The 26,814-nt window shown below is 39.0% G+C and overlaps 1 protein-coding gene across 2 annotated transcripts in view; it reads left to right on the plus strand.

Moving 5' to 3' along the window:
- The window catches only part of fibcd1 (fibrinogen C domain containing 1), a 109,491-nt gene that overhangs the window by 21,100 nt on the left and 61,577 nt on the right, over positions 1-26,814 (plus strand). Inside the window, exons 2-5 of one of the 2 annotated variants that reach the window (XM_035668661.1) lie at positions 4,042-4,125; positions 8,942-9,421; positions 17,420-17,579; positions 25,114-25,250. In XM_035668661.1, the coding sequence (XP_035524554.1) occupies positions 4,042-4,125; positions 8,942-9,421; positions 17,420-17,579; positions 25,114-25,250 (861 nt within the window). The remainder of the gene's footprint in view (positions 1-4,041; positions 4,126-8,941; positions 9,422-17,419; positions 17,580-25,113; positions 25,251-26,814) is intronic. The other variant, XM_035668662.1, reaches the window with a different exon arrangement.

A 26,814-nucleotide genomic window follows, 5' to 3' on the forward strand; every position in this document is an offset into this window, starting at 1 on the left:
TGTTTAAACAACAAGAACAGTGACCACTAGTATGAGTTTGAGGCACAAACCCAAGTTCTGTATATAAAAAATGTACAAAATGGTGCAACAGAAACTTAAAATATAACTGTAAAGTGTAACTAATAAATTACACAAAATATTGAGTAATTATCAAGTAAGAAACACATTAGGGACTAACTGCTAATCAATAAATAGCTAAATAAGTAGCTATTAAATAACTCTGAGTTAAGGACTATTGTAGATAATGACAAGTTACTTGATAACAGTATTATGTTAATGATGCAATATCTAATGAGTTTCTCGATTTCGTTTATGAATATCTGTGAATCGGCATACTGACCATCTCGTCAATGAACCATTCAAAATTAACTATCACCTGCTAAATAGCACATGACCAATTACTCAAAATTACTTTCTGATTACGTACAGCTTATATAAGTTACTATTTTTAGTCCCCTCAAGCACATCATCAGAGTCAACTTACAAGCAGGAACTGACTTTTTATTGGGGATGCGTCATTAGTTTAGGATTTATTAGAGTAGCTTAGGAGTCATTATATTGAGGTTCATTAGTTCATGAATAATGTACCAGAGAAAAAGCCCCCCCAAAAAAGATTTTAATTATGAAATTCAAACATTTGCATTAACACCCACTTCCAAAAAGGCCCATCTTTATTTGCTTTTTAGTCTTGTTTGAAGTTCTCCAAGTACTGTCTAATGTGAATGCATTTCAAACTGGATTTTTCAGGAGAACAAGCAAAGATTTCGTTTATTTTTGTTTTTTAATAGAAGGCACCTCATGGGTTCAGAAAATAAGTCATCAACATGTCTGTGTTGAGTAATTACAACACAATGTAAGATAAAGCCTCCAGTGACTTGTGAGATGTCCATGCATCTTCTATCTGAATGGCTTCTTAATTTCTAATGGTAAGCGGTAAAGTCTCAGCATTTATTCCATCAGGACAGCTGTCACAGCACTATTCATCCATCCATTCATTAATTCATTCATTCAGTGTTAACCCTTCTTGGCATTTAGACATAGAAATGTCTACTGGTGACACACACTTAACAAGATAATTTCTTATTTGTAACACTTCACAATATGACACAATGTCCATTTGCTGTATATTCTGCTATCTGCTCCCCCTTTTTTTACTCATTTTTCCATCATTCTGACAGCCTTAGTTCCCTCATTTAGCAGTCTGCAAGTCCTGTTAAATGATCAGTAAGCCCACAAGTGAATATATGCAAAGCCTCTTCCACTCCATCGGCTTAGTAAGCTGTAGGTTCAAACACACCTTGCTAAAGTCCCTGTCACACACACACATAAAGGTATTCAGCAAAGTGAGGAAATATATTCCAGGAACAACACATTCAAACAATCCAAATATTCTTAGATAGTGCTGGGATTCTTGCCTTGAGGACTTATATCCTCGCATGCACTCAGGCAAACACGTAGGTACACTCATTCAAAAAAACGGCACGTACACACCCAGTCATACCCAGGATAAGTCTGAGCCCTTCCTGTCTTCTAAGACGTGGCTCATCAGATAGGATTCTGCGTGTAAGGTCCAACCAATAAAAAGCCCAAATATTCTATTAAGTGTAAATCCTCTCCGCTGGTGGAGCTTGTGGAGTCAGATTAGGACTAGACAAACACTGCCAAGCAGTCATGCCCACACCGGGACCACTGCCAGCAAGAAGCCCCACAGATATTGGCATGTCACTGTGAGTGTGTGCGTGTATGTTTGTGTGCACAGGCAGCAAAGAACCCCAATGTGAGCATTAGCAGGCACAGGGATGAACAAACTAAAGCTCTGATACGTGCTGCTCTGTGTAATGGGAAGACTGTGTCAGGGATCTGAGTGGGTTGCAGCTGTAACACACAACCTTTGTTCCGTGTGCATGTGTTCATATGGGAGGGTGTGTGTATGTTTTTCTATCTCTTGGCTTGCTTGCAACAAAGCAGGAGTAGACCTTTGTGTCCATATCTGTACTGGTGTGCACGCACACCTGTGAACTTGTGCAACAGCATGAAATGCACGTACCTATTTCTGTTAGTGGGGTTTTTTCGACATACAAATTCATTCCAGTTTACTTTACTGTGTAGCTGACTTGTTAGTTTGTTTAGCCACATCACTGTGGAGTCTGTGTTTATTTAGTAATGGTAGCTCTGTAGCTCCTCTGTGTACTGCAGACAGCTGCAATGTTTTAGGCAGAACAGACATAGATTTCTATCGCTGACCCTAAGGCTGCTCATTAGAATTCAACACACCTCTCCCAAATCTCTCTCCATCACTTTCTCCCCCCGCCCCCCTTTACTTTTTTCTCCCTTGCTGCCTTCTTTTTTCCCCCTCTCTTGCTGTCTTATACATTGGAAGAGAATGCTTAGAGCAAAGGGGTGAACTATTGGTCAGCCATCATAACAATGACTGTGTGAGCTGCATACAAGCAATTCACTCAACTGACAAAACCTACACAAAGACAGCCACTTCTTGCCTGGCCCATACACACACATACCCACAAATGTGCCCGCAATATTTTTATACCTGCAATATTTTGGATATTAACACTGAATCAAATGACTCCAGTGTGAAAGCATTCGCTCATACCCGCTGAAATCAGAGAGAATTATCACCCAAAACTACAGCTCCAAGTAGCTTTAAAGCATCTATAAACACGTTTTTTTTTTTTTTTTAGGCCCACGCAGTTACTGTGTGGCTGCCTCTGAGCTGGTCTCATTAGCCCCCCATAGGCAGCTGTTTCCACATAAAAAAAGCTCGTTTAACTTATTTTATACTACCTGCCAGCAACAAATGGCAGTCAGACAAATGTGGACAATAGGGTAAAGGAAGCTGACCAATTAGCAGCTGATATCTTTTTCCTCAAGCTCTGTTAGAGACCAAAACAGAGGTAAAAGGAGAGTTAATATTAAACTCATATTTCATCAGGTAGACATATATACATATTCAAATGAATGCTAAAGTTGCTCTTTGTAAACTGGATTTGAGTGTAGGCAATTGTTTGTTAAAATGTTAGCCATAACATTTGGTTAGTTTCCACCAAAGTGAGCTTGTGTTGCTGCATTTCTGCCCACTAATGGTTAAACATTCATTAAAGCAGGTAAAGTCACTTTTGCTGATGGTATTAAAACATACAGTGTCATAACAAATGTAAATAGCATTTTTTGCCTCACCTACATTAATATACACACAGGCTTACAGTATGACACCATGCTCGGATAAAGAGCACATTCTGATAAATTAATTGCTAATGCTTGCAGCATCCGTTCTTAAGTAGGCAGTTGTGTGTGCATGTGTGCCCACGTGTGTGCTTTTGTGTTGGTGTTGTTGTCCCGGGCTAATTGAGCAATTCCACAGTGGGAGCAGTAGTGTTTAAGGTCACAGAACGACGCGCTCTCCTGGAGCAGTTAGAAAGCCTCCACTTTCATAATTACTACGCTTTTATCTGTGTAGCAGCTAGAACTACTCCCAAACAATTTCACATACAAGCACAAAGAGTCACATATACTAAAGCACATAACGCTCAGATATTGTATACAAGCACCAACATTCAATGCAATGCTCGTATTCATTTGTTTTGTTTTTTCTTTTTTATATTTGGAGTAGGAGGAAAGTCTGTGTACTGAGAATTCTGCAAAGCCATCTTATGGAAGATGCATTGAGCTTGTCATAAACTATTGAATTCAGAGATACCTTTGAGATGTACAGATGCCTGTTCAGATCTGTCTATGTCAGTGTGCAGTTATGTGTGTAGGTGGATGTAGTTTATCAGCACCAACACCATTAATCTCTTAACAATGATTTTATATGAGATTTGAGAGTTTGGCTTAGAAAATGTGCTGTGTCCAGTGCTTTGATATTTCAGTTATTTAAGTACAGACCCAAAACCTTTGCCTCTCTGTCTGTATTTGTGCTGCATGCGTGTGTGTGTGTTTGTGCGCATGTGCTTGCATGCTTCATTGCACATGTGACTTGAACAAACGCCAACACTGGTGGTCCTGTCTGTTTGTCCCATGCAGACGTTCTGTGAGTGTGTGCCCAGCTCCTCCCAGCTCAAACATCGCTGGTCAGACTCAGAAACTGCCAGGGAGACCCCGGCCAAGGTAAGGCCCTGTCACCACAACGTACTGCATGCAATAGGCATGCACGCACACACCAACACACGGTTTTGTTTCGTGGATTATATCAACCTTGCATAATTCATTATATCTACATTAGAGGCCTAATTGTAATTAATGTGTCATACTGTTTATCATTTATTCATTTTGCAGTTTGGTCTGACTGACAATCCAAAACCCAAAAATATTTAATTTACTATAATAGAAGACAGAGAAAATGAGCAAAAATATTCACATTTAAGAAGCTGGAACGAGTGATTTTTCCCGAAAAATTACTAAAACAATTAAACTATTATACAAATTGTTGCTTATTAATTTTCTGTCGATCATCTAATGGATTAATCAACTGAAATGTTTCAGCTCTACATCAGAGTTTGAATTAGTTTTTCCTGAAACTACTGTCAAACTGCAAACTCTAAATGCTGAACAAGACAGAATTCCACTCCTTTCCTTCCAGTAAATAAGAGCAGGGACACACTATGAATAGTGACTTACTCACCTGTGGAGGGGATTAGATATCAATGACAATCACAATCCGCTTTCTCACTGCTGTGGTGATGGCAGTATGAAGGATTACTGCATATTACACGTCACATTTTGCCACCGATCTGCAGAGATGGCACAACCTCAGCTCTAGTACCCAAGCACACAAGAATTAGATGGGATTAGGCCCTGCAGATTCTCTGAATTGAGCACAGTGATCATGGCTGCACCAGGAAAAGGATCTCAATAGCGTGGCAGAATTTGGGAAGAAGCTATGCATTGAATACTGATTTGAAAGTGTTATTCAAGCTGCAGGTGAATGAAATTGTAGAGGAGCAGGTGAAAATCCCTCTTTTTAAAACTGTGAGTTTGTGCATTAGATTTGCTATGTATATGTGTGCCAATTAAGCATTTTGAGATGTTGGGATAGTAGTTGGGTAGCATCAACGTGAAATTCTTCCTGTGTATACATCTGTGTCAGCATATATGTGTGTATATTTGTGTTTAAGAAGAAGAAAGTGAGTAAGAGAGAGAGAACTTGCAAGACTCTTGTTGGTTTCCTGCTTATCTGATGAGCAGACAAAGCCTCTCGTCCAAGAACTGTCTGCTAATGCTTCTGCGTGGGAGGACAACATCATTTTCATAAAGAGGAATTTTCTCATTCTCTGCCTCTCATTTTCTATGTTTCCATCAGAATTCCCCTGCCGTCCTTTCAAATCCTGTGGTGGGGCATGAGTAGGGACACGAGAGGATCTGAAAGTCAGCTACTAATTACAGAGTGGGCTCCTACTGAGAGATTGAGAGACTCATTTACAAAAAAAAATGTTAAGAGGCTGCTTGCAGTGTCATTACCCTACTACGACTCTTGAGTTGAGTTGAGAGATTGTCTATTCAGTCAGGACATGAATCAAGTTGCAGTTGTGTTTTAATTGTATGGACCAAATGAGGCAACAGCTAAACCTCCACTCCTCACTGTCATGCTGACTTTTTCTTCCTTCAATTCATGTCAGTCTGACCTCAGAAAAAAATAGAAAAGAATTGTACCCAGCTTGTCGCTGGGCCAGTTGCATTATGGTACCTTTTCTTGAAAGTCAGTTCTCCCTTGACAAGTACAATTTTGTATCCCAAGAGAGAAAAATGTACCTAAAACCAACAGTATAAGCATTAGGAACATGCTTTTTCTCCTGCGCCACCCAGGTGCCATGATCAATACGCTACCTCAACTGACTTTTGTTACCTTTAGTTCAGGCTGAACTATTATTGGTACAAATCTCAAACTGTACCTTAATCTATCAGAAACTACTTCATGGCTTAAAAGGTTAACATCTGGGGAACTCATTATGTGCCTGTCACAATTTATCTCCGAAAATTTTGTTACAAAATTGCACTGCTCCTGTACATGTATTTTTCAGTGTATAGATGTCTGTCAGCTCCGTGTGTGTCTCACTGTCAGCATAACGGGGGCCATATATCTCCTCCACGTTAAGTTAACAATCAGTATGCTAGCAATGAATATTTAGTGCAGTGCCAATGATGGCTTCCACTGATGTCTTGGCCCGCTGGCGATAGAGCTCAGTGAAACTGTTCTAATGTTACATTGCAGCCATTCTGCAGTGTGAGAGCATTATATACATTATGTACAGCACAGACATCCTGCCACACACACACACATACACACACACACACACAGCCAACCCTAGTCACAGTCACAATCACTCAGTTGCACCTGCACTCTAACACACAGGGAGAAAAAAGAACAAAAAAAACTCTTTGACATGCAAAGAAAGATTTCATAGTGCAGTCAGGGTCTACATGTTGAGACAAAAAAAAATGTTACGTGTGGCAATACTCCCCCGGAGCTCTTTTCTGTGATGATGTATTTGGGTGGGAAAAAAACTAAGAAGTGGTAACGTTCTGACAAAGCTTTCTGCTCCATTTTTTTCATGTGCAATGTATGCATGTGCTTTCCTGTCAGTTGGAAGTATCTGGTAGAAAGAATTGTGTGCAGATTATGTGTGTATGTGTGCATGCATGTGCATATGCATCAGAAAATAAAGTGAGGCTATTGTATATTGTGTTTTCTGTGTGAAGTATGTATGTTTTATGTGTGTGTGTGTGTGTGTGTGTGTGTGTGTGTGTATGTGTGCATTCATGTATACATACCTTAGCTCCTAACCCATTTGGACAAATAGAACCTAGGGGCAGTTTGCAGTGACAGTACTTCCATATATGTCAGCGGTGTGCAGAAAACAGTGGCCACAGTAAAGTTGGCTCCTGCAGAAAAACAATAATCATTAAAACATAAATTTAATTCAATTTACTTAATTGATTCTACCAAAAGGCTTTTTATATTTCAGGAAAAATAAAAAAAATCAACAAAATGCAATATGTAATGAAAGTAGCAATTTTACAATCACTCTCTCAAAAGTGGTTTTGTTCTTCTCAAGCATAAAAGAATAATGTATTATTTTTGCTTTTGTGAACATAGGTCAAACAGCTTGATTTTTCAGATGTTACCCAGATACATTTAAAGCTTATGTATTTGTTGTCTTTTTCACTTAGTCCATGTTGGTTTTCTTGTCACAACCACAAAAATGTTTTTTTTTTGTGAAGCCAAGAAACATAGGCATCCAGCAGGGAATCACCAGGCCCAACAATAGTTGTCCAATGGCTCCAAGCTCCAAATATCTGCACATGTGGCTTGTGAATGAAGCCATGGGGGTACAAATGGGGCCCATGCTAGAAAACCATCCTCAGGCCCGCATGAACTCCTTTTGTGTGCATATACTTGGTCTCATGATTGGACAAAAGTGGACTACAATTGAGGCCCATGTGAGAAATCATTCTTAGACATCAAAGAGGTTCTGTTTTGTGTCAACAGACCAACACTATGTGGGTTGCAGGTTGTATGCACACTTGTTGTACACAGAGCCCACGGCCCCCACATGGACAAGTTGTCGGGGGAGTTTTTATTTCTTCTACTCAAAGACTGTGGGTAAACACAGTGGATAGGAGTATTTCCTGGACAACACAATTGATTTTCTTCACATCAAAGAAACCATAAACCTCTCTCGTAAAGCAGACCATTAGCTGTCTATTAGTGTGTCTCGCTGTGCTTGTGCAGCCAATTTACATATTAATGAGCTTGCACTCAGTCACACTTCCACATACATACAAACAGACCACAACACACACTTTCACACACACCTGCCCACATATTCTCACAGATAGAACATCCTCCAGTGTAGAAAAAAAAATCAGTAAGAGATCAGTTGCTGATTCATTTGGAGGAAGATATGGGGGAGCTAGGCATTTTTAATCATGCATAGGTGGCTTACTCTCTCCCATCCATTGCTAGTTCTCCTGACCTGAGTGGAAAGAATAAAGCAGGATCATAAAGGGCCAACATACAGGCCTTTTATAGTCAGTTAATGGAGACTATGCTACTGGTAGAGGTCTGCCTTTTTCCTCTAAGAGGATCCTACTCTCTGTTCATTCATTTACATTCTATTGGCTATGTGAGTCACTTTTGTCTTACTTTCTCTTCCTGGCTACAGTTGTTTCTGGTTTTTATTGTTTTCCTTCCTGTCTCAGAAATGGAAAGACAGAACATTGGTGCCTTGACCATGTGTTTCCCAGAAGTGTCTCAGCCTAGCATCCTCCCCTCTACTGCACCACCACCAGTCAGATTAATGGATATACTGTATATGCATGGCAATGTGTACTACTATTAGTATCTTGGTATTCTCATGGCTCTTACATGGTTGTTAACAGAAGGGGACCTTATCTTAATATCTTACATGGATAGGGATATGAGTATGGGGTATACTTATATACAGAATATGACTGTGTGAGTATGAAAGGAAGTCTTAAGATCAGGATACCAAAACTGTGTTTCCATATACTGTTCTGCTTCCTGGGTGTGACATCTTGAGCTGGACTCAAGTGGGCTCAGTGTTATTTGTCAATCATCACCCTACTTAGTGTTTGGAGAGAAATAGTCCGGGTTTTCCTTAATTTCAGAGAATGTTGATCTTCAAGAGGACTGGCAGTTGAAAAAATCTACATTATGTTACTACATAAATCATTCAAAACTACATTTTGACAAATGGGAATATGGTTACATCGCTGAGTACAGAGCATCTGGCATTCACAATATCCCCAGTGATGGATGAAAGTCATTTCTTTTTGAATAAGGCAGGTGTTTTGCTGTAGTTTTGTGGTGTTCTAGCAACTGTGATGTAACACCTACTTTTTTATCTTCCTTCCTCCCTTTCTTCCTTATTTCCCCCTTCCCCTCTCTCCTTCCTACCTACAGAGGATGAGCTGCAGCTACCTGCTTTGCACTATCCTGCTCTTCGTGGCTGTATTGCTAGCTGTCACTGTAACTGGCACCATCCTTTTTATGAATCACTACCAGGCCCCACCCATGTCTGATGGCCTACCCCACATCTCTACCAATCAGGATGAAGCCAATGCCTTGGTCACTGTTGAGAGAGGCGATGGCTCTCGCGTCAACATCTTCATCGACCCCAACTGTCCTGACTACAACAGTAACTTTTTGCGCCTGGAGGGTGTACAGACATCACTGCTCCACTCACTAACTGACCACGACTCTGACCTGAAGTCAGTGAAAGGCCAGGATCGGGCTCTTCTTGTCAGTCTGGCTGAGGAGGTGGCCAAGCTGTCAGCCCATGCGGGGCAGCTGAAAATGGACTATGAATCCTTACGCAGGGGGCAAGGCAGCCTGGGGCAAGACCTTAACACACTGCAGACGGAGCAGGGACGCCTCATACAGGTGGGAAACAGACACATAGACACACTCTCTCACACACACACACACACACAAACAGAGACATAGTGGACACCCAATGGAATTGTAAGGTCATAGAAAATACACCACCCAGGTCAGAGTGGAAACTGAGGCACACTATAACACAAAAAAGACATTGAAAATGACATTCCAGCTGTATATCCTTACAGTTTGTAAAAAAAAAGAAATGATTAACATGTAATAGCATGTAAATGCATCATAAATTATTATCATGAATTACAACTGTCTAACAAGGTATTCATTTTATTCTTATTTCAAAAGTAGTTAAACACTGTAAACCTACAGATGGGTGACAAATTAAAGGAAAAACCTGAATAAATGATCAGAGAAGCATGACAAATGTATGTGCTTTCATACAGGGCAGAGGGGGGGATTGAATGGTTTGATTAGAATTAGCATAAAACGTATTTTGTGAAGAAAAACAATGCAAAAGGGTTTTTTGTGAATTAGTTTCTTTGTTTTTTTATGGCTGTACATAAGGATGATTGGTTGAGCAGTGAAAACAGATTAACTGAATCCAGTGTGCAAGACTTACTGCTGAAGTCATGACTCTAAGTACTGTACAGAGGCGTTTGAGTACTGGATTGTGAAACACCTATCAATATGTATTGATTGTGAAACCACCTCAAGATGTGTGACAGCTCATTGGACTAGAGGGTTTTCTGTCAGTTGGTCTTACTTTGTCCCTTCCTTTTCCTGACTGCAAAATCAAGACACCATCATTCACTAATCAAATGCCAACACCACCATTTCTTTTTAGACAGTTACAAGCCCAGTAACATCTAGATTAAAGTGCAAATAGGGTTCATGTTCCACTGAGTATAACTTATTCAGTCTGGTGTTTGAAGATGAGGTCACAGGGGAAGAAATGCCCATCATGTTAAGAAACAGAACAACTTGCACATTAATTCAATAAGATAGCATAATGTTTCCCTAGATGTGTAAGATAGACTCCACAGTGGGCAAAAATATAATTAGACCCCCTTTAGTTTCACACTGTCCATATTGATTTATTGAGAATACATTTCCTAAATGTGTGTGGAAAATCATCACACTGCATGCTCTTTTAATTTTGGCCCATCAGGATCAGTCTCTCTTTTCTGTATTAAAAAGATTTCATAGCTGCCAGCCATACAGCTCAAACAACAGAATGCATTCCACTTCTGCTCATATTTTCGTAATGCCATACCTCTTTAGCTCAGGGTTCAACTTTGTTTAGAGTTCACTCAAAGGCTCACTGGATTGGTATGCTCTGCCTCTGTGGGCTAAGAACTCATGGGTGCTGATTGGTAGCTCAGTGGAAGCAGAAAGAGGGACTGTCCATTTTACTGGTGTTAATGTGGTGTATAGGTGGCATGGTGCAGTGGGCACTGAGGCTAAGTGGAGGTGGTGCTGGCAGCCCAGACACTGCAGGTGATTGATTTCCTCTTTGGAGGCAAGGCATGTGGTGTGCACATCCGCTGTTGCTGCCTGACACCATGGTGTGACTCTGTGATCTATGGGCCACCTGTGGCCAGGACTTCTGATTTATACGATGACACAGAGCTGACTGTGCCAGTGTTAGTAATGGCTCAGTGTGCACCACAGCCCCCTGAAGAACAGTTTCGCTCTGCCATATAGAGAAAACCTTCAAAATGCCCCCAAAGGAGATAAGCAAGAGAATCTGATTGCAGTGGGTTTAGGACCAATGTGTTTTGATTTTTCACAAAATGACATATTCATTTTTCACAGTGACTGCTTGCAGGCTCAAATGGAAAGGTACACTTAAGCACACACATTTGCATTCAGATGAATCACTCTGATGGAAAAGTCCAGTATAATATAGGAATATAGCAATACATTTAACGGATGGTTAGGTTTCAGAGTGATGGACAAGGTGCAGCATGTTGCTAGTGTTTGCTCGAAACTCTTTTTTTTCCACATCCATCCTTAACTCTGAATCCAATTTACTTGATACATTGTCAATTTCTCTTTTCTTGAGTCCATGTTGTGGATCCCCATGGTTTGATCTCCTCAGATTCATAAATGCCAATGGCAACAGCATAGCCCATGATTTCGATGCAACCTGAACTGAGCGAGGACTGTACCAGATATACCAGATGTAAAAGATACTTTTTTTTTCCGGAATCAGCAGATGTCATTTAGTACCTTCATTAATGTTGTCTCTGTGTAATGTTTCTGTCATGATTGATATAGTCAGAAAAGCCATTTCCATTTGAAATGTAGCTGTGTTAAATAAAAGCAACACTTTTTCCAATGAAGGAATTACCACCCACACAGATACACACACAAAGCCAAACCAATCAAACCAACTCCAGGTAACTAAAACAAAAACACAGACATTATTGTTCTGCCACCACCTTACAAAGCAATAAACCTTCACATGTTCCTTGTCTTATTGGTATAGTTGTATGTCTATGAGACATTAGAATGTGTGTGTGCTATTTGCTTTGCTGACAGTAATAGAACTGTGTTGCTCTAGGAGCATGAGCTCAGGGTAATAGTTTATGTTAATTCAAGCACAATTTTCAACACAAAATCCAAAGTACTTCCAGTCTAACATCCTCACATTACTGTGGTGTTACAGTTTTATCGGTGGCTCTCAGGTTGCTGTCTCCATTGATCTTTCTCATGGGCTTTTGATCTTCCGTCAGTGGTATGAATTGCATTAAAAGTTGTTAATGTATTTTTTAGCTCTGACCAGCACTGGCAGACCTGTTCATTATCAATGTAGGCAACCATGTATAAAGCCTACTAGCTGGGGTAAGCATGGAAGTTTTATGACCTGCACTTAAAATGGAAGGGCTAGATTCTCCATAGCAGAAGTCCAACTGACATAAAAAGTAGTTCAACTGACTTGACATTCAGTTTTCCACAATGTCTAACTGCAAAAAGACTGCAAGGAGGTAAAGGCTGCGAGGAAGAGCATGACATACTGATTTCCTTGAACCACAGGTCACAGTTTAAACTGAATTATGTGCCTGTGGAATATTAATGTTTTGGGCAAGTGACACCCACAACCTCTGCTAAGGATCTAGGCGTGAACCTCTGCTGCTGTAGAATAGAAAACCATATTGCATCACGATGTTCATTCTGCTCAACACAAAGTCCTTTGAGGACTTGGAAAAGTAAGTTGTTGCAGCATTTCAGCTAGGGATGGGATACAAGTAACTTCAAAACCTCAATAAGAGTGAATAATGATAAAAGTCACATTAAACAAGGAAACCTAATTCAATTAAGCAAATGCAGAACTTCAAAGATACAGCTCACCAATTCAGAAGAATAAAGAATATCAGTGTGTTGGAGGGTTCAAACCATTAGAACAATACTGAATAATGAAAATGTGTGAATAGTGAATACAGCAATTTTTAGGTGCTACAAAGGTGCTTAAAAATAGCCTAAACATGTTATCTTCTAATTACAGAAAAATGCAATAAGCCATTTGCATACAACATGAACTATATCTTTCAGAGCTTACCAATGTTTCACTGCAAAATAAAAATCAAAACTACAAGACAGTAATAATATATTTATTATAATAATATCCTGGAAAAATTATGAGGTGGCACAGTTGCATACATGTCAAAACTGTGAAATGAAAAGACAAAACTGAAATCCATGTTGATGAGGGACTATGGCTCAAGTGCACACATGTGCACATAAACATTAAAGGGCATTCCCACCACTGTATTTCATTAATAATAATTTAATTTCACAGCTGGACTCTTTGCCCCCAACCTCCACACTAAACCACACATGCACAAAATCAAAAGCCTGATCAAAGATCAGAGACCCTCTGTATGATATGAATCTGATTTGCTATAAAAAAACATTCCCTTTATGTGTGAAGATTCTGTCCATCATCGGGGGTTAATCATTTATTCATTGTTTCTTTGCTTCAGAGGCCCCTTATGTCGAGGAACTCTGTCAAGGCAGAGGTTGGACTAACTAACTAATTGAAGTACAGCTGGAATTGTATTAAATTAAATGGAGAATTTGAGGAGTCTTTATCCTCTTAATCCAGAATGGATTTTTAGTTCAAAATGGTCGTGTTTCTTTGAAAAAGACCATTGAACTGTAGCTTCAGAGAAACAACACAAAGGAAAAACAATTAACCACCTAGATATTCTTGAGGAAGCGGTAGAGTCAAATGAAGATGTGCATCTGCATCACGGCTGTCAAAAGATGAAAAAAGAAGGGGAGTTTTGCAGGATGTGTGGATGTCAGCAGAGAGGTGGCTGGGAGCTACATGGCTGGCAAAGTGCAATACAATAACAAAGGATGAGGTTAACAGTCGGCTTAACTGTACCCTGTGGACATCAGATATCAATTTCGTGAATTTATTTTTCTCCAACTCAGCATCTGGCAGGATTTATTTCTGGAACTTGTGCTCTTATGGAATGTAGGGCTGCAAGAAAAGATTATTTTCTCATATTTCTTATTATCGATTAATCTGCTGCTTATTTTCTCGATTAATTGTTTAGTTTAGGAAAATTGTGAAAAAATGGCCATTACTATTCCCAAGATGAAGTATTTGGTAGTTTTGTCCAGTTGAAAACTCAAAGATGTCTGAATTTACAATGATATAAAACAGAGCTGGAACAAGATCATTTTGCTTTAAAAGGACACATTAAATCAGTTCTTTTGATGGCCTAATTGATTAATTGACTTAATGTTTAAGCTATAGTATGATGCCTCTGAGGCAAACAGGAAAAGGAATTTAACTATATGCGGATTGTGACTGAAAGACAAAAAATTCCAATAACATCCTCGGTAGTCTTTCAGTGGAGTAAAGGGTTCTTTTTGAAGAAACAAGAATGCATAAATGTTGACAAAGCGTCATAGTGTATATGTACCAGCCATCTCAAAGCACTGGTAGCATTGGTATAGGGGTCTAGCAAAGTAGTTTGAAGTTTTTCTCATTATATTTTAAACCTATTGGATCTATACCCCTTGGATCTATAAGTGAAGTCATGGAATAGTACAAATGTGCTTTAGGGTGTGAATTATTTTCAACTTGCAAGGGCTACACCAGTCAAGAGTAAAGAGAGGGCGACTTTTTGATGGCACCTCTCACTTGTTCCATTTACTTCTTCAGGTTCTATTTGGCTGGACAGCCGCTGTCTGTGAGGTGAAGATGTCATATTAGGCATATGGTGACTGAATGACTTTTTTTAACTTGCCAGCTCCAGGCCTTTCAACTCCTCTCTGCTCTGTGACTCTACTCCACGGGGGAACATGTCTATACCTTATTGAACGTCTGATTAAGGCCAACAAAAGCACATCTTTGTTGTGTGTTTTACCAAAATCATTTTTAATACAGTTACATCAGACAACCATCAAGCCAGAATAGGATTTAAGTAACAACCAAACTTGATTTTGATCATCTTGAGATTGATGGACCTCTTTTTATAAAAAAAAACCTGTATCCAACCCCTTTTGTGAGTCTGCAACAGATGTGCTTAAAGCTTGACTCACAAATGCACGGCTCCCTGTGTTAAGGCTGTCTAATGAGAGCTAATTACACCATGATCCTAATTGATGTGTCAGTCAAGGATTAGAATTGAGGCAGCAGATACTCCTCTGCTTTTGTCTCTCCCTTTGCACAAACACAATAACAAACAGTATACGTTATTGAAAACACTGAAAGTAATGTCAAATTTGCACATGAGGAAGGACACACGTATTTATTAATAATGGTAAAACATCTTAAACCCCTCCACACATACACAAAAAACTGTCTTCTTGAACAATAATACACTCACAAAGCAGAAAACCTAGTTTATTTGCTTCATCCTTCCAAACTGCTAAGCACAGTGGGTCCTTTCTGTAGTGTATGCATGTGTGTGTGTGTGGTTTTCTTTGTACTTGCATGTGGGCACGTACATAAATGTGTTGTTTATATATGTGTGGGTTAAAGCCCCAGTGCCCATGTAATATGATTGCAGTGCAGCTTGCTGTGCCTCAGAGGTGTGTTGCATAGTTATTGAGGCCAGGGAAAGGCCACTGGGGTTTCTGTCTAATGCAGTTTTAACACCTCAATATAGCTGCACAGACATACCTTTGATAGAAGACTCTGAACCCCCGCATATATGACTTTAATGCACTGCAGGTCTTTGTGTGTTTGTGAGTGTTCATTTTTATGTGGATGAGAAAGAGACAGGGTGGAGGAGCATGAAAAAAGGGGAGTGAGCATAAGGAAGAGCAAGAACATTTCTCATACCTCATACCCCCCATACATATGGGGCCCAACACCTGGCTGTGCATAGGTGTTAGCCAACTAGGGCGATAGTGAAAACGACCTTTCTGCAATGAACAGCACATAAAGGGCTGCAGGTAAGGAAGTGACCACAGCAGATCAGAGAGGTTACCCTGCTCTCTGCTAGTCCTAGCACACACATTCATCACCAGCCATCCCACAGGGCTCTTTGTGTTTCACAGCAATCGCCAGGGTGCATTATGGGATAGGGTACCATGTGGTGTCTTTGCTACACAGGGTAGTCTATGCACCTGTGTGTTTCTAAAGGTCCCTCAAGGACTGTATAGTACCAGTGGTTATATACTGTATATTTTAGCCCATTAACTACAAATTGAGTTTGAGATATATTAGCACCATTTCCCGAAGAATACCAAAACTTTTTTAGATAGACTTACCCTCCTTTACAGCAAGGTTTAAGTATTAAGGTAAGTATTCCTAAACATACATATATACAATGTACACACTTTTTTACCCTCCCAACTTATTTTTTCAAAGTCACATTGACATCACATGGTCATGCAGCTGAGACTACTGTGAGAAACTGTCTTTGCTGGTGTGTTCAAGGATGCTCTGACATCTGAGTTGCACTGCTGAAAAGCACTGCACCTACAAGCCAATAACATTACATTAAATTCAGACATATTAATCCACATAATATTCCTTTTATGATACAGATATATTATTAACACAGTAACACAAGATGAGGTTCCAACCCCTCTCCAGGCTAAATGTCTTTACAATGAGCTTACTTGCATTCAGATAACGAGTAAGTTAACCTTAATCCTACCTGGGGTCCCGCAGGACTGTCCTTGTATGTTGAATATGTTTTGATAGGATGAGGGTTAAACATAGTTATATCATGGTGAATACATGAGATACTTCTTTTCATAAAAGCAGAAGTATATGAGCAAAACACAGTCATATTTGGTAAAAATATGGAAAACCCTTTTTGCAGGTGCATTACTCTGTGAATGCGATGTAACTCTGACTAAAATCAAAGGCAAAAAAATGTTTTGGATTGCTTATCTTAAAGTCATAATCCTTAAGATTTCAGTTCTGGTTGATTTGGTAACACCTGTCCTTCCTGGTGATAACGCTAAGAACCTCTTAATACAAGTCCCAGAGTTCTGTTGGAAATGATAGTTATTGATCACCGGGGGCAAGAAACTTACTTTGAACAGCTTCTCTGTCAGAAATACGACTGAAGAAGACACGCAACTCTTGAATCGCCCTTGTTGGTTGGCAGTGATGAAAATGTGGAGCCTTTTTTATACTTGTACTGATGCACATATGTTTCCTGAGACCAGCTGTTCTTAAATGTATATCTGTGTGAGCTCTTGCCTTTTCTTTGACATGAGCACCATTCGAATCCAGTGCACGAATGGTGAACTACTAAATAGAGAGGTTACTAATCGAATAAATACTAGACATAAATATTCAAAAAAATTGGGTTTGATATGATGAAAATGTTAAGGATTCTAACCTTAGGAAAGTTTCACATATCTGATAGTTAATAATTTTTATACTGTAGAGAAATAAATGGAAAGCACTGCCTGTCTAAAAGGTTGTAAAAAAAAAAACTTTGGCACACTGGGAAGTAGTGCAAAGTACAGCTTGCAGTTATTGAGCTACAGGTTTGGTACAATTACACTGTTTATAAATGTTAATGTGTATTTTTCTCTCCCACTGTGTGTGTTTTGCAGCTGATGTCAGACAGCCAGATCAACATGGTGAAGGTAGCGAACTCAGTGAATGATGCTCTTAATGCCATGCAGAAGGAGAATGTGGGCCTCAAGGCGCGTGTCAAGGCCGACTTACAGAGGGCACCAGTCAGAGGGGCTCGTCTGAAGGGCTGCTCCAATGGTAAGAGAAATGAGGCGTGGCTTGACTATCTGTACCTGTCTGGCAAGATTGGATTCTTTCTTTGTAGATTTGTCTGCCTGATATTCAGTTTGTCCCTCTGTCTCTGTATATATAATTCATACATCACTGGCTACCTATATGTTTGACCTTCTGCCACTGTACTCTGCTCAGTGTCATGATCCCACCCTGTGTCAGCCTGACTCCATTAGTCTGTAAAATTATATTCCAGTGTGGTCTGTCTGTCATCCATCTTACCACATATTCATTCAACCCAGCCTCGCCTGGTGATATGAGTATGTTTCCCTGGGCTACATCTCATCCACATTATCCTGTGGCCTTGGTAGAGATGTGGATTTTTTACTGTACATGAGAAATGACTTGCATGTCCAGTGAGGAGTGTTGCTGAGAGGCAGAGGAAGGCCCGAGGCATCATCCCATTGGGAGACTTTTAAGCAGGCACAGTATACCCTATGGCAATTCTCTATTGGACATGCCTTACATAGGTAGCCAAGGAGCACGGAATGCCACACATGTACAGCATACAGAATACAACAACAGAGTAAGAGACACGTTTTGGTGTGAGCAGCATGACACGAGAATGTGGTAGAGGTTTCATAAATTTGCAAGCATGACGGGAACTGCTATGTACTAGGAGTGTAGTGAGAGTAGAAGTATAACGGTTATATTTGTTTTACTTTTACTTTTACTTCAAGGGTTAAGGAACTGAAGTTCTTTACATGAGGCATTGGGTGTTTTATTAATATCCTATATTACAAACTGTTTAGGCCTGTGACATCATCAGCCTAATGGATGCAACCGAGCAATTAGTTGGCACACCTGCTATCTTTCTACTGTTTTTTCCCTGAAATCCCTACCAGCTCCTAATGATATGTGATTTGTGTGTCTTTTCTGGAGCAACATTACGCTTACATGTTCTAAATATCAGTGGATCTCATTTCAGGAGTGTAGTTTCAAACTTTGGTTTTTAATTTAGATGCACGTAATGTTCCAGTTCTATAAAATCTGCAATTGTGTGCAATTATTATATTTAAGCTAGTACTGACAATACAGATCAAGACCTGTAAGACAAGACCAACCAAACCTTTATACAAAAAATAATATCTCAGATAAGCTGACAAATTGTTTGTTTATTGGTTGAAAAATATCCTTAAGATAAATAAACTACTCAAAAGCTGAAACCAAGGTTGTTTTTAGAGATATTTTAGAGATACAGGGTGCTCATAGGCCAACACCTATAGACTGGTTGAAGTGCTGTCCATGGTGCTGAACATTTGCACTGGTGAGTCTGTCATCCGTTTCCGAGTTTTATGCTTGAAACAACTTTCCAGAATGTTCTTTCCTTAACCAGATTATCTGAAGCAATCAGTAAACAGTAACTTGAAACACACCAGAATGCTGGCAATGAATTATAAATCAATTGATTGAATTTTCCTTTAGATCTTAGCAGAATTGTTATCTCACAGTAGGTATTATAGCTCAATTATAGAATAATTTCTTCAAGCTTTATTTTAATTTGTTGTCTCCTGGCTCTTTATTAACGGTAGCAGCGACAGAGACAGAAACAATATTGTTCCCCATTGCTAAGGAAATCATTAGTCAATTTATGAGCTGCATAGCTTTTCCCCCATGTATGCACATTGTGTTGAGAGAACACAATTACAAGAGCACCTCACAATATGATGCAATGAATGGTGAAGTAACATCACGGTTCTAAAAAAGAGAAAATTAATATTACAAAGAAATATTTATTGCGGGGCTATTGTTTTGCATTGTATGAAATTATACGCGTGTTTGGGTTATTATGTTTATTAAGTGAAATGTCCGACAAAGTGTCCATAATAAGGGATGATTATGTATGAGCTCTGTGTCTTTTCAAAATCAAATCCTGTATAACATGGTGAAGTCAGCATCCATTACAAGGTTGTAATGATGATTACATCAAGTCTGTGGCTGCGGGAGTATGGCTCATAGGCTGCTCCTGTTCTCATTATTCCATACCGGGCCTCCTGGAAACAGGTGTCCAGTTCAGTCAGCTGTCTGTCAGGGATTACTGATTATTAATATTTATCCTCCATCAGCAGTTATCCCTTTTGCAGCGACTTTATATGGGCAATAACTCCTATTTGTTTACTCAGACTGATCAGATACCAGTAAGTTTTACCCCTAATGTTTCAAACAAAATGAAAATGCAAGATAAAAAAGATTTTTGTTTTTTGGGGAATAAGGGGTTACGGAAATATGAAAACCTTTTCATTAGCCATTGTACAAAGCATATTCAGTGACAGTACTTATTTTTACGAGATAATAAATGTATTCTTATTGACTTTATTCATCATTTAATGTGAGCATTGAAGAGAATTACACAAGTCTGTCTGCATATTGTATGCAAGGGAAGACAACCTTTAGTTTGAAACAAATCATCATTTGGTTTTCTTCCTTTCCAGGTTGAGAGGAATCTGTCAAGCATTCAAGGCCTTTATTTTGGCTCATATATATTTGTTTTAATATTCTTAAAACTGCAGCAGTTCTGCCCACTCTTGTCCTCACAGCTACAATACCTGAACTGACATGTCATTATACTGTCCTGGCCTCTATACAGCAGGGAAGGAGGAAATACCAGACTAATATTAGAATCCCAAATTTTTGCAATAAAACAGACAATCTCCCCTTTGTGGCTCAGTTTGTAGCTTTTGCCTTATAGTGCCAAGAGTTAACTAATTAAAATAAATCTTGGTTCCCAGTTACGCTGTAATAACTTTTGCTGTAATGCACTAAGGTTTCAGGGAATTCTCTTCTGTTATTTGATTTATAATTGATCTTCTGGTATGTTTCATGTAAATATCCACAAAGTGCTTCAGATTGACCTATTTAGATATAGATATCCTAAAGCTATCTAAATGTCAGGGGTAAAGCTGTATAACATTCAGAATAATTGACCAGCCAGCGCCAAGGTTCAGCACCATGGACAGAGATTCACATATTTCCTGCCCAAGGTTTGCTATGTAGGATTCTTTGAAAGCACTTTTAAACATGGTCTCTGTCTCTGTATATAGATACAGTATACTATTATAATAGCAATACGCACACTCAAAACTGCACAGTATGTTTAGGATTAGCTACAGTGAATGTTGTGTGTACATGTATCACCACCAAATTCTCCTTGAAATTTGTTCTATCTAGGATTATACTCCTTTTGCTCCTCAGAGCTATGGTCAGGACAAACTACAACAAAGCAGCCAGCGGCAAGTCAGTGTTTTTGTGGAGCACAGCCTTGACATTTTATCAAAGGCATCTACACTGAAGAAGAGAACAGCTACAAAAACATCAGTGCTTATCACATAAGATATCTTCTCTAAATGCCCAGTATATTTATTATGCAATATATCCTTGTTTTTATTATTTCAGCATGCTTGTGTGGGTTAACTTGCTTTTGGCAATTGGTATTTTTGTTTAGAAAATAATTGCAGCTCTTATTAGCATTTTGGTGTGAAGATATCTGCATCACAAGATAATATGATACATGTAATGTCATATCACTAACACATATGTATCCATTTGTAATTCAATGTTAACTCTGACATAGGGTGAGTGTACAAGTTACTGACTATTTAATTAATCTAATTAATTGGTAACACTACATCAAAATAAATGAATAAACAAAAAACTGTAAACTGTGTTGTGTTACAGCACAATTTCAATATGTTTGTATAGCTGTATGCATATGTGTTTAAGGGGCAAAACCAAGAATATATTTGACTGTGTGTCTGTCCCACTGCGCCTATGAATATTTGAAGTATTCATCTCTGCACTGTTTGCATTGGATTCCCATAAGAACACATTAGATTTTCAAAGTTATATGAATCCAAACCTGGCAGAGTGAAGCCCTTCTCAGCTCTGACAGTAGCAGGCTTTCTGAATTGGATGAAACCACTGTAGAAGCCCCACTTTTCAGTTATTGGACAACCTGACATTGCTGTACTGATGCACAGTGGCTTTACAGCTCAAATGATTTACAAGTGAATTTTTTCTTTAGTGAGCAGTAAGCATGCAAGCATTGGCTTGACATTTGGTAGATTTTTTTACCATTGTTATGTTTTCTGCCATATTAATTATTCAGTTTTATGAGGACTACAAACAATAGAGAGAAGGCCAAAACATGAATAAAAAAGTTAGATGTAGGATTTGTGCATGGTTGGAAATAACTATAACTCTTGCCACTAGATGAGCAGTGTTAGCTGGAAAACAGTGGACAAGGTGCATTTAAATTAGCCCAGCTCCTACTGTGAAGAGCCTGCGTTGTCAGAGTGACTTACTTTGAAGGGTTTATGCGACTAAGGATTTTGTCACAAAAGAAATGGGATTCAGAAGAGAAACTCTCCTTTATAGTCATCATTTCAACGCTAACACACGCACCAATATTGACACACCCAACCAAGCCATGTCTACTTTAAAGTTGTAATGGTGGTAACAGCAAGTAATTCTTAGTTGTAACGACATATTACGACACATAAGAGCAACTGGTGTATTAGTTTACAGTGCAGCCAAACAAACTATTGTCATTTTAATAAATGAGTCAGCCAACAATTGGCCTTTTTCCATCATTCTGTGAGCAACCGAGATCTGATTTATGCTGTACACAGCAGAAGTCCGGAAACAGGGAAAGAATTTGGTTACCTCGCTGAGAAGCCTTATATACTGTAGCTTATTTCTCTGTGCCGTAGATCTCCATTGTACAAATATTCTCCATTGTTGTTATTAAAAACATATCAACGAGCCACACCATCGTATTAGGTGACATGTTTCTTTATTCAAATAAACACTTGCATTCTTTTGCGTCAATCCCACATCCTATTGCCATAAATGCTCTATAATGCACCAAATTCACAACCAACAAATGCACTATTATACTCCTGTCTGAGTCATGTTTGCTGAAAACAATTAATGTTTCTGGATGTTTTTTTGGAAGTTATTTAGCTTTTTTATAAAATACATTACAGTAGGAATCTGAAAGTTCAGTAGTATTGAACTAAGTATTGAGAGACAGACCCATTGTTGGCTTTGGTCTTTTCACATTAAGAATATCACCAACCTCATCCTTGAAGTATTTTAGAATTATAGAGAACTCCAGAGTGTGTTAAGTGCTAAGATTATAAAAGAGCTGTGATTTTAAAATTGGGATCTGTGGACACACAGCCAAGGAAAGTATTAAGCAATAGCACTGTCATAAGTGCCTATCTACAGGTGGGAATGTAAAGGTTTATTGTTGCAGATGAATTGAAAGACAGGGCTCTGAAGCAGGCAGCAGTTTACCTGGTCAGTAATTCAAAGCAGGGTTGGTCAATAATTGATTAGTCGAAACAGGCAAACAAAGCAAGAGGGGCCAGGTAGGCAGGCAAAAACTTGGAAAGGAATTTGCAATCTCCCAAATAGCCTATCTGAAAAAGTAAAAATGTTAAAACTAGGTGTATATGCACACAGAACACATCAAATTCTCCAGACCACAGCTGAAAGTGGTCTGGCTCCTTTTTTAATTGTGAATCACAACGTGATTTTAAACTTAATGACACTCATCCATGGCATCGCTTCCATTGACTTGGGACACGCCATGTTTGTCCACTAGCCCTGTCTAACTAATTTACATACTGATTAGATTACAAAATGGGCAGAAAATATTAGATAATCATAATACTTATTAATACCTAGGTGAAAATGCAAAGGCATGTGGATTGAATGTCACTATTCATATAATGAATCCAGAAAGAGATAACAATGCACAACAGACAATCTGGCAGGAAACTGTGGGAAAGTGGCTGGTATATATGTTGGAGAGCTGATTAGGGGATTGGGAACGGGTGCCCTGGTGAGTGTGAGAATCGGGTGATGACTGAAGGCTGCAAACACTTATGACTCGGAGAACTAATACCTACTGCAGAGCAGGGAGGGAATTGCAGGCTCTGAAATGACAGGAAGAATTAATGACTCGCACAGTGACAACAAAAATGATGCAAGTAATTAAGACCTTTTTTTTTAGACATGACAGGCCTTTTTGTGACACATAATATAATCAGATAGCTAGGTTACATGTTGTAGCAATCAGATAGCAATTTTTTCGTGATGCACTAAACATTACAGTCAATGGCTCGATGAAATGGAAAGGTTTGGTATGTGAAAAAAAATGTGTACCAATTAGGACCAAAAATCTCAATCTCTGGTAAATTGTGTGCAAACAAAGCCCTAACACAAGCCAAGTTAAAGTGGACCTTAGGTATTAGTGCGATCATGAGAGGAGGTCCTTGGAAGAACAATTTCTCTGCTGTAAGGGATCATTAAACTGAAAACTTTGAAAGCCCTTGTTATAGATGACCAAATTCTTAAATAATAATGATGGTCTCTTTTTATAATGTCCCATGGAACTTAGACAGCTTCGGTTTCCTGTAATGAAAAGAAGAGCTGGGAAATGCTACCATTTATGTGTGAGGATGATGAAAGTCATAGCTTAGTAGTCGAGGCTTACAAGGAGAAACGGAAAAGCTTTGGGGAGATCAAACATTCCATATCGTGTAGGGACTGTAAAAAAATCTTGAATGGCCTTTTCAAGAACTCTCTAGCCTGTTTTAAATTCAGGGGTTTTGACCCGGTGGAGGCTGACATGCATAATCTATGACATTGTCCTCATCACAGAGTTCCTCTCCTGCTTCCTGGGGAATAGATTTTGTATCCCTTGTGTAAGACGGGTTTCTCAGTCACAGACAAGGGTGCCACTGTTCTGCTCTGCTGTAGCTTACAAGCTCTCTGTCTCTTTCTCTTCTTCTTCACACTAACTTTTCCTGAATTCTCTCTCTGTCTGTCTTGTTATATGGGCTCTCTACTCTTTATGTCTCTTTATCTGTGTTGTTGTATCACTCAAATTTATACAACTCATCACTGAGCCATATTTCTTCCCCTTTAACTTTTTGCTTTCTCCTTTTTCCTACTACGTCTCTGTGCTGTATATCTGCTTCTTCTCTGTGGCATCATGTCAGCGCTCCACCCTTGCGCCTTTCTGTCTTCATTTCGACCTACTTGTATTTTGCCTTTTTTACTTTTTGTATCTTCGCTGCACTTAGACTACCTTGTCCCGCTGTGTCATCTGTCACCCGCCCATCCATCTCATCATCTATCTTTTGTTGTGTCTTCCCTCTCGACAAAGCTATACTCTTCATTGCTCTTTCTATCTTTTTCAAGAGCCATCCTTTTGGAAAATAGTTAAGAAAACTGGGTAAACTAACACTTTGAGATTTCATTTGGACATGATAACCTTACAACATAGAAACAGAACTGTTCCTTCATGTTTACTGTACTTATGTGCCTCTCTAGTGCCTGGCTGTAGACAGAGTGTGACAAGTGTTATCTTGTGTTTTCCTCATCTTCTCTTTATTACTGATTCCACTTTCCTGCTCCAAGCATTCTTCCCCTTTGCAAGCCATATTGGACCTAATTTATTTCATGTCTCCCTACTTTCACCTCTCCCTAGGCTCACGTCCTCGTGACTGCGGTGATCTGTACGCCAGTGGACAGCGAGAGGATGGCATCTATTCTGTGTTTCCTGTTCACCACCCCGCAGGCTTCCAGGTCTACTGTGACATGACCACAGATGGAGGAGGCTGGACGGTGAGTCAGAGGAAACCACACACACGCACACACGCGTTTTATAGTTTTACAGTACACACACAAAGCTCTTAAGCTGTATGTGTATCTATCTACTGAAAATAAAAACATTCATTCAGTCACTACATCTACAATCAAGATGAAAATGAAAGGAGGGAAACTGAAGGGAACTGAAGGCCTTTTCTATATGTGTGCTTTTACAAATAATAAAATAAGAATAAGAATGATTCACTGAGCGTGAATTTTTCTAACTGCAACAGCCATTCACCATTCCAGTCAGAGTTATCCAGTACATGAGGTTCAATACTGTTTTTCTGGCCACATGCTGTGATTACAGTTGTACCGCCTTAGGAATCTCATGTATCAATCTAAAAAGGTCTCATCAAAGTTTTATCGCTGCGGAACGAGATGTTCAGTTTCATGTGGACCTGTTTGAAGACAGTCCATTATTTTTTTATGGTTTGTTTTTAATCTAGAATGCAGAATATTAATTAGTCATGTCTGTGACAGGTAGAGTGCTGAAAGACAAATGAATAAAGACGAGCAAGACAAAGAAAAGTAAGAAAACAAAACACTGAGAGACACAAGAAAACTGAAATACATCTAATGAATCATGTTGACATTTTTTGTTTAGTAGGCTAAGTAAATGGCGTCATAATCGGGAGGGTAGAGATTCAAAACCAAGTGTAAGCTGTTACCGTGACAACTGATCGTAAATCTAATATATGTGCTGATGCTGAGATGTTTTTCCTGATATAAAGATGGGGTGAATTACAGTACTGTATAGGCAAGGCAACATGAACAGCAAGTTCATAAAGATACAGCTTCCATATTTTATGTGCAAACCAAGTTGTCATTGTGCTTCAAACTCGGAAAAAAGAAACTGTTTCCATTACAGCTGGCGAATGTCTGACCTGTTTATGTTTGGGTTTTATAAATCTTGTCTTTGTATACTAATATTTTGAAAGGATTCCAAAGTGGTAACATGGAAAAAGATACTTTAGTTTATTTAAGTGTGTGTGTTTTTTTTTCCTTGATCAAACATCTGTCAGTTGTCTGGCATGGAAGTAAACATAGTTGTTTAAGTGAGACTGTATACTGGAAGCGCTCTGTCTTTTGGGAATGAGAGACAGCGAGGTGAACAAACATTGACACGGAGCTGTTTGAAGTTATATTTGGAAGTCTGGTTTAGATGTATTTTACTGCGAGTACACACACACACATGCACACACCATCTTACGGGTTAGAGCCATTTATTTCCCTTTGTTCTGAAGTGTACTGTAGCAGTCCTCAGGGAAAGCGGAGCAGTTCTTAATAGTGAACTAAGGCCTTGTAACACTTAGAGAGTTTGAAATTTAAGCTACATCCATCACAACTCTTTTTTTGTACAGGTTGTGACACATTTCAGTAAAGCACCTAGGGGCTGATACGTCCAAAACTATTCAGGGGCTGATTTGCAAATACCGTTACGGAAATAATAATAATAATAATAATAATAATGATAATAATAATAATAATAATAATAATAATAATAATACATTTTATTTAAAGGCGCCTCTCTGGGCAC

Source organism: Morone saxatilis, unplaced genomic scaffold, assembly GCF_004916995.1.
Source record: "Morone saxatilis isolate NCDOM2014 unplaced genomic scaffold, NCSU_SB_2.0 Contig21, whole genome shotgun sequence".
Lineage (NCBI taxonomy): Eukaryota > Metazoa > Chordata > Actinopteri > Moronidae > Morone > Morone saxatilis.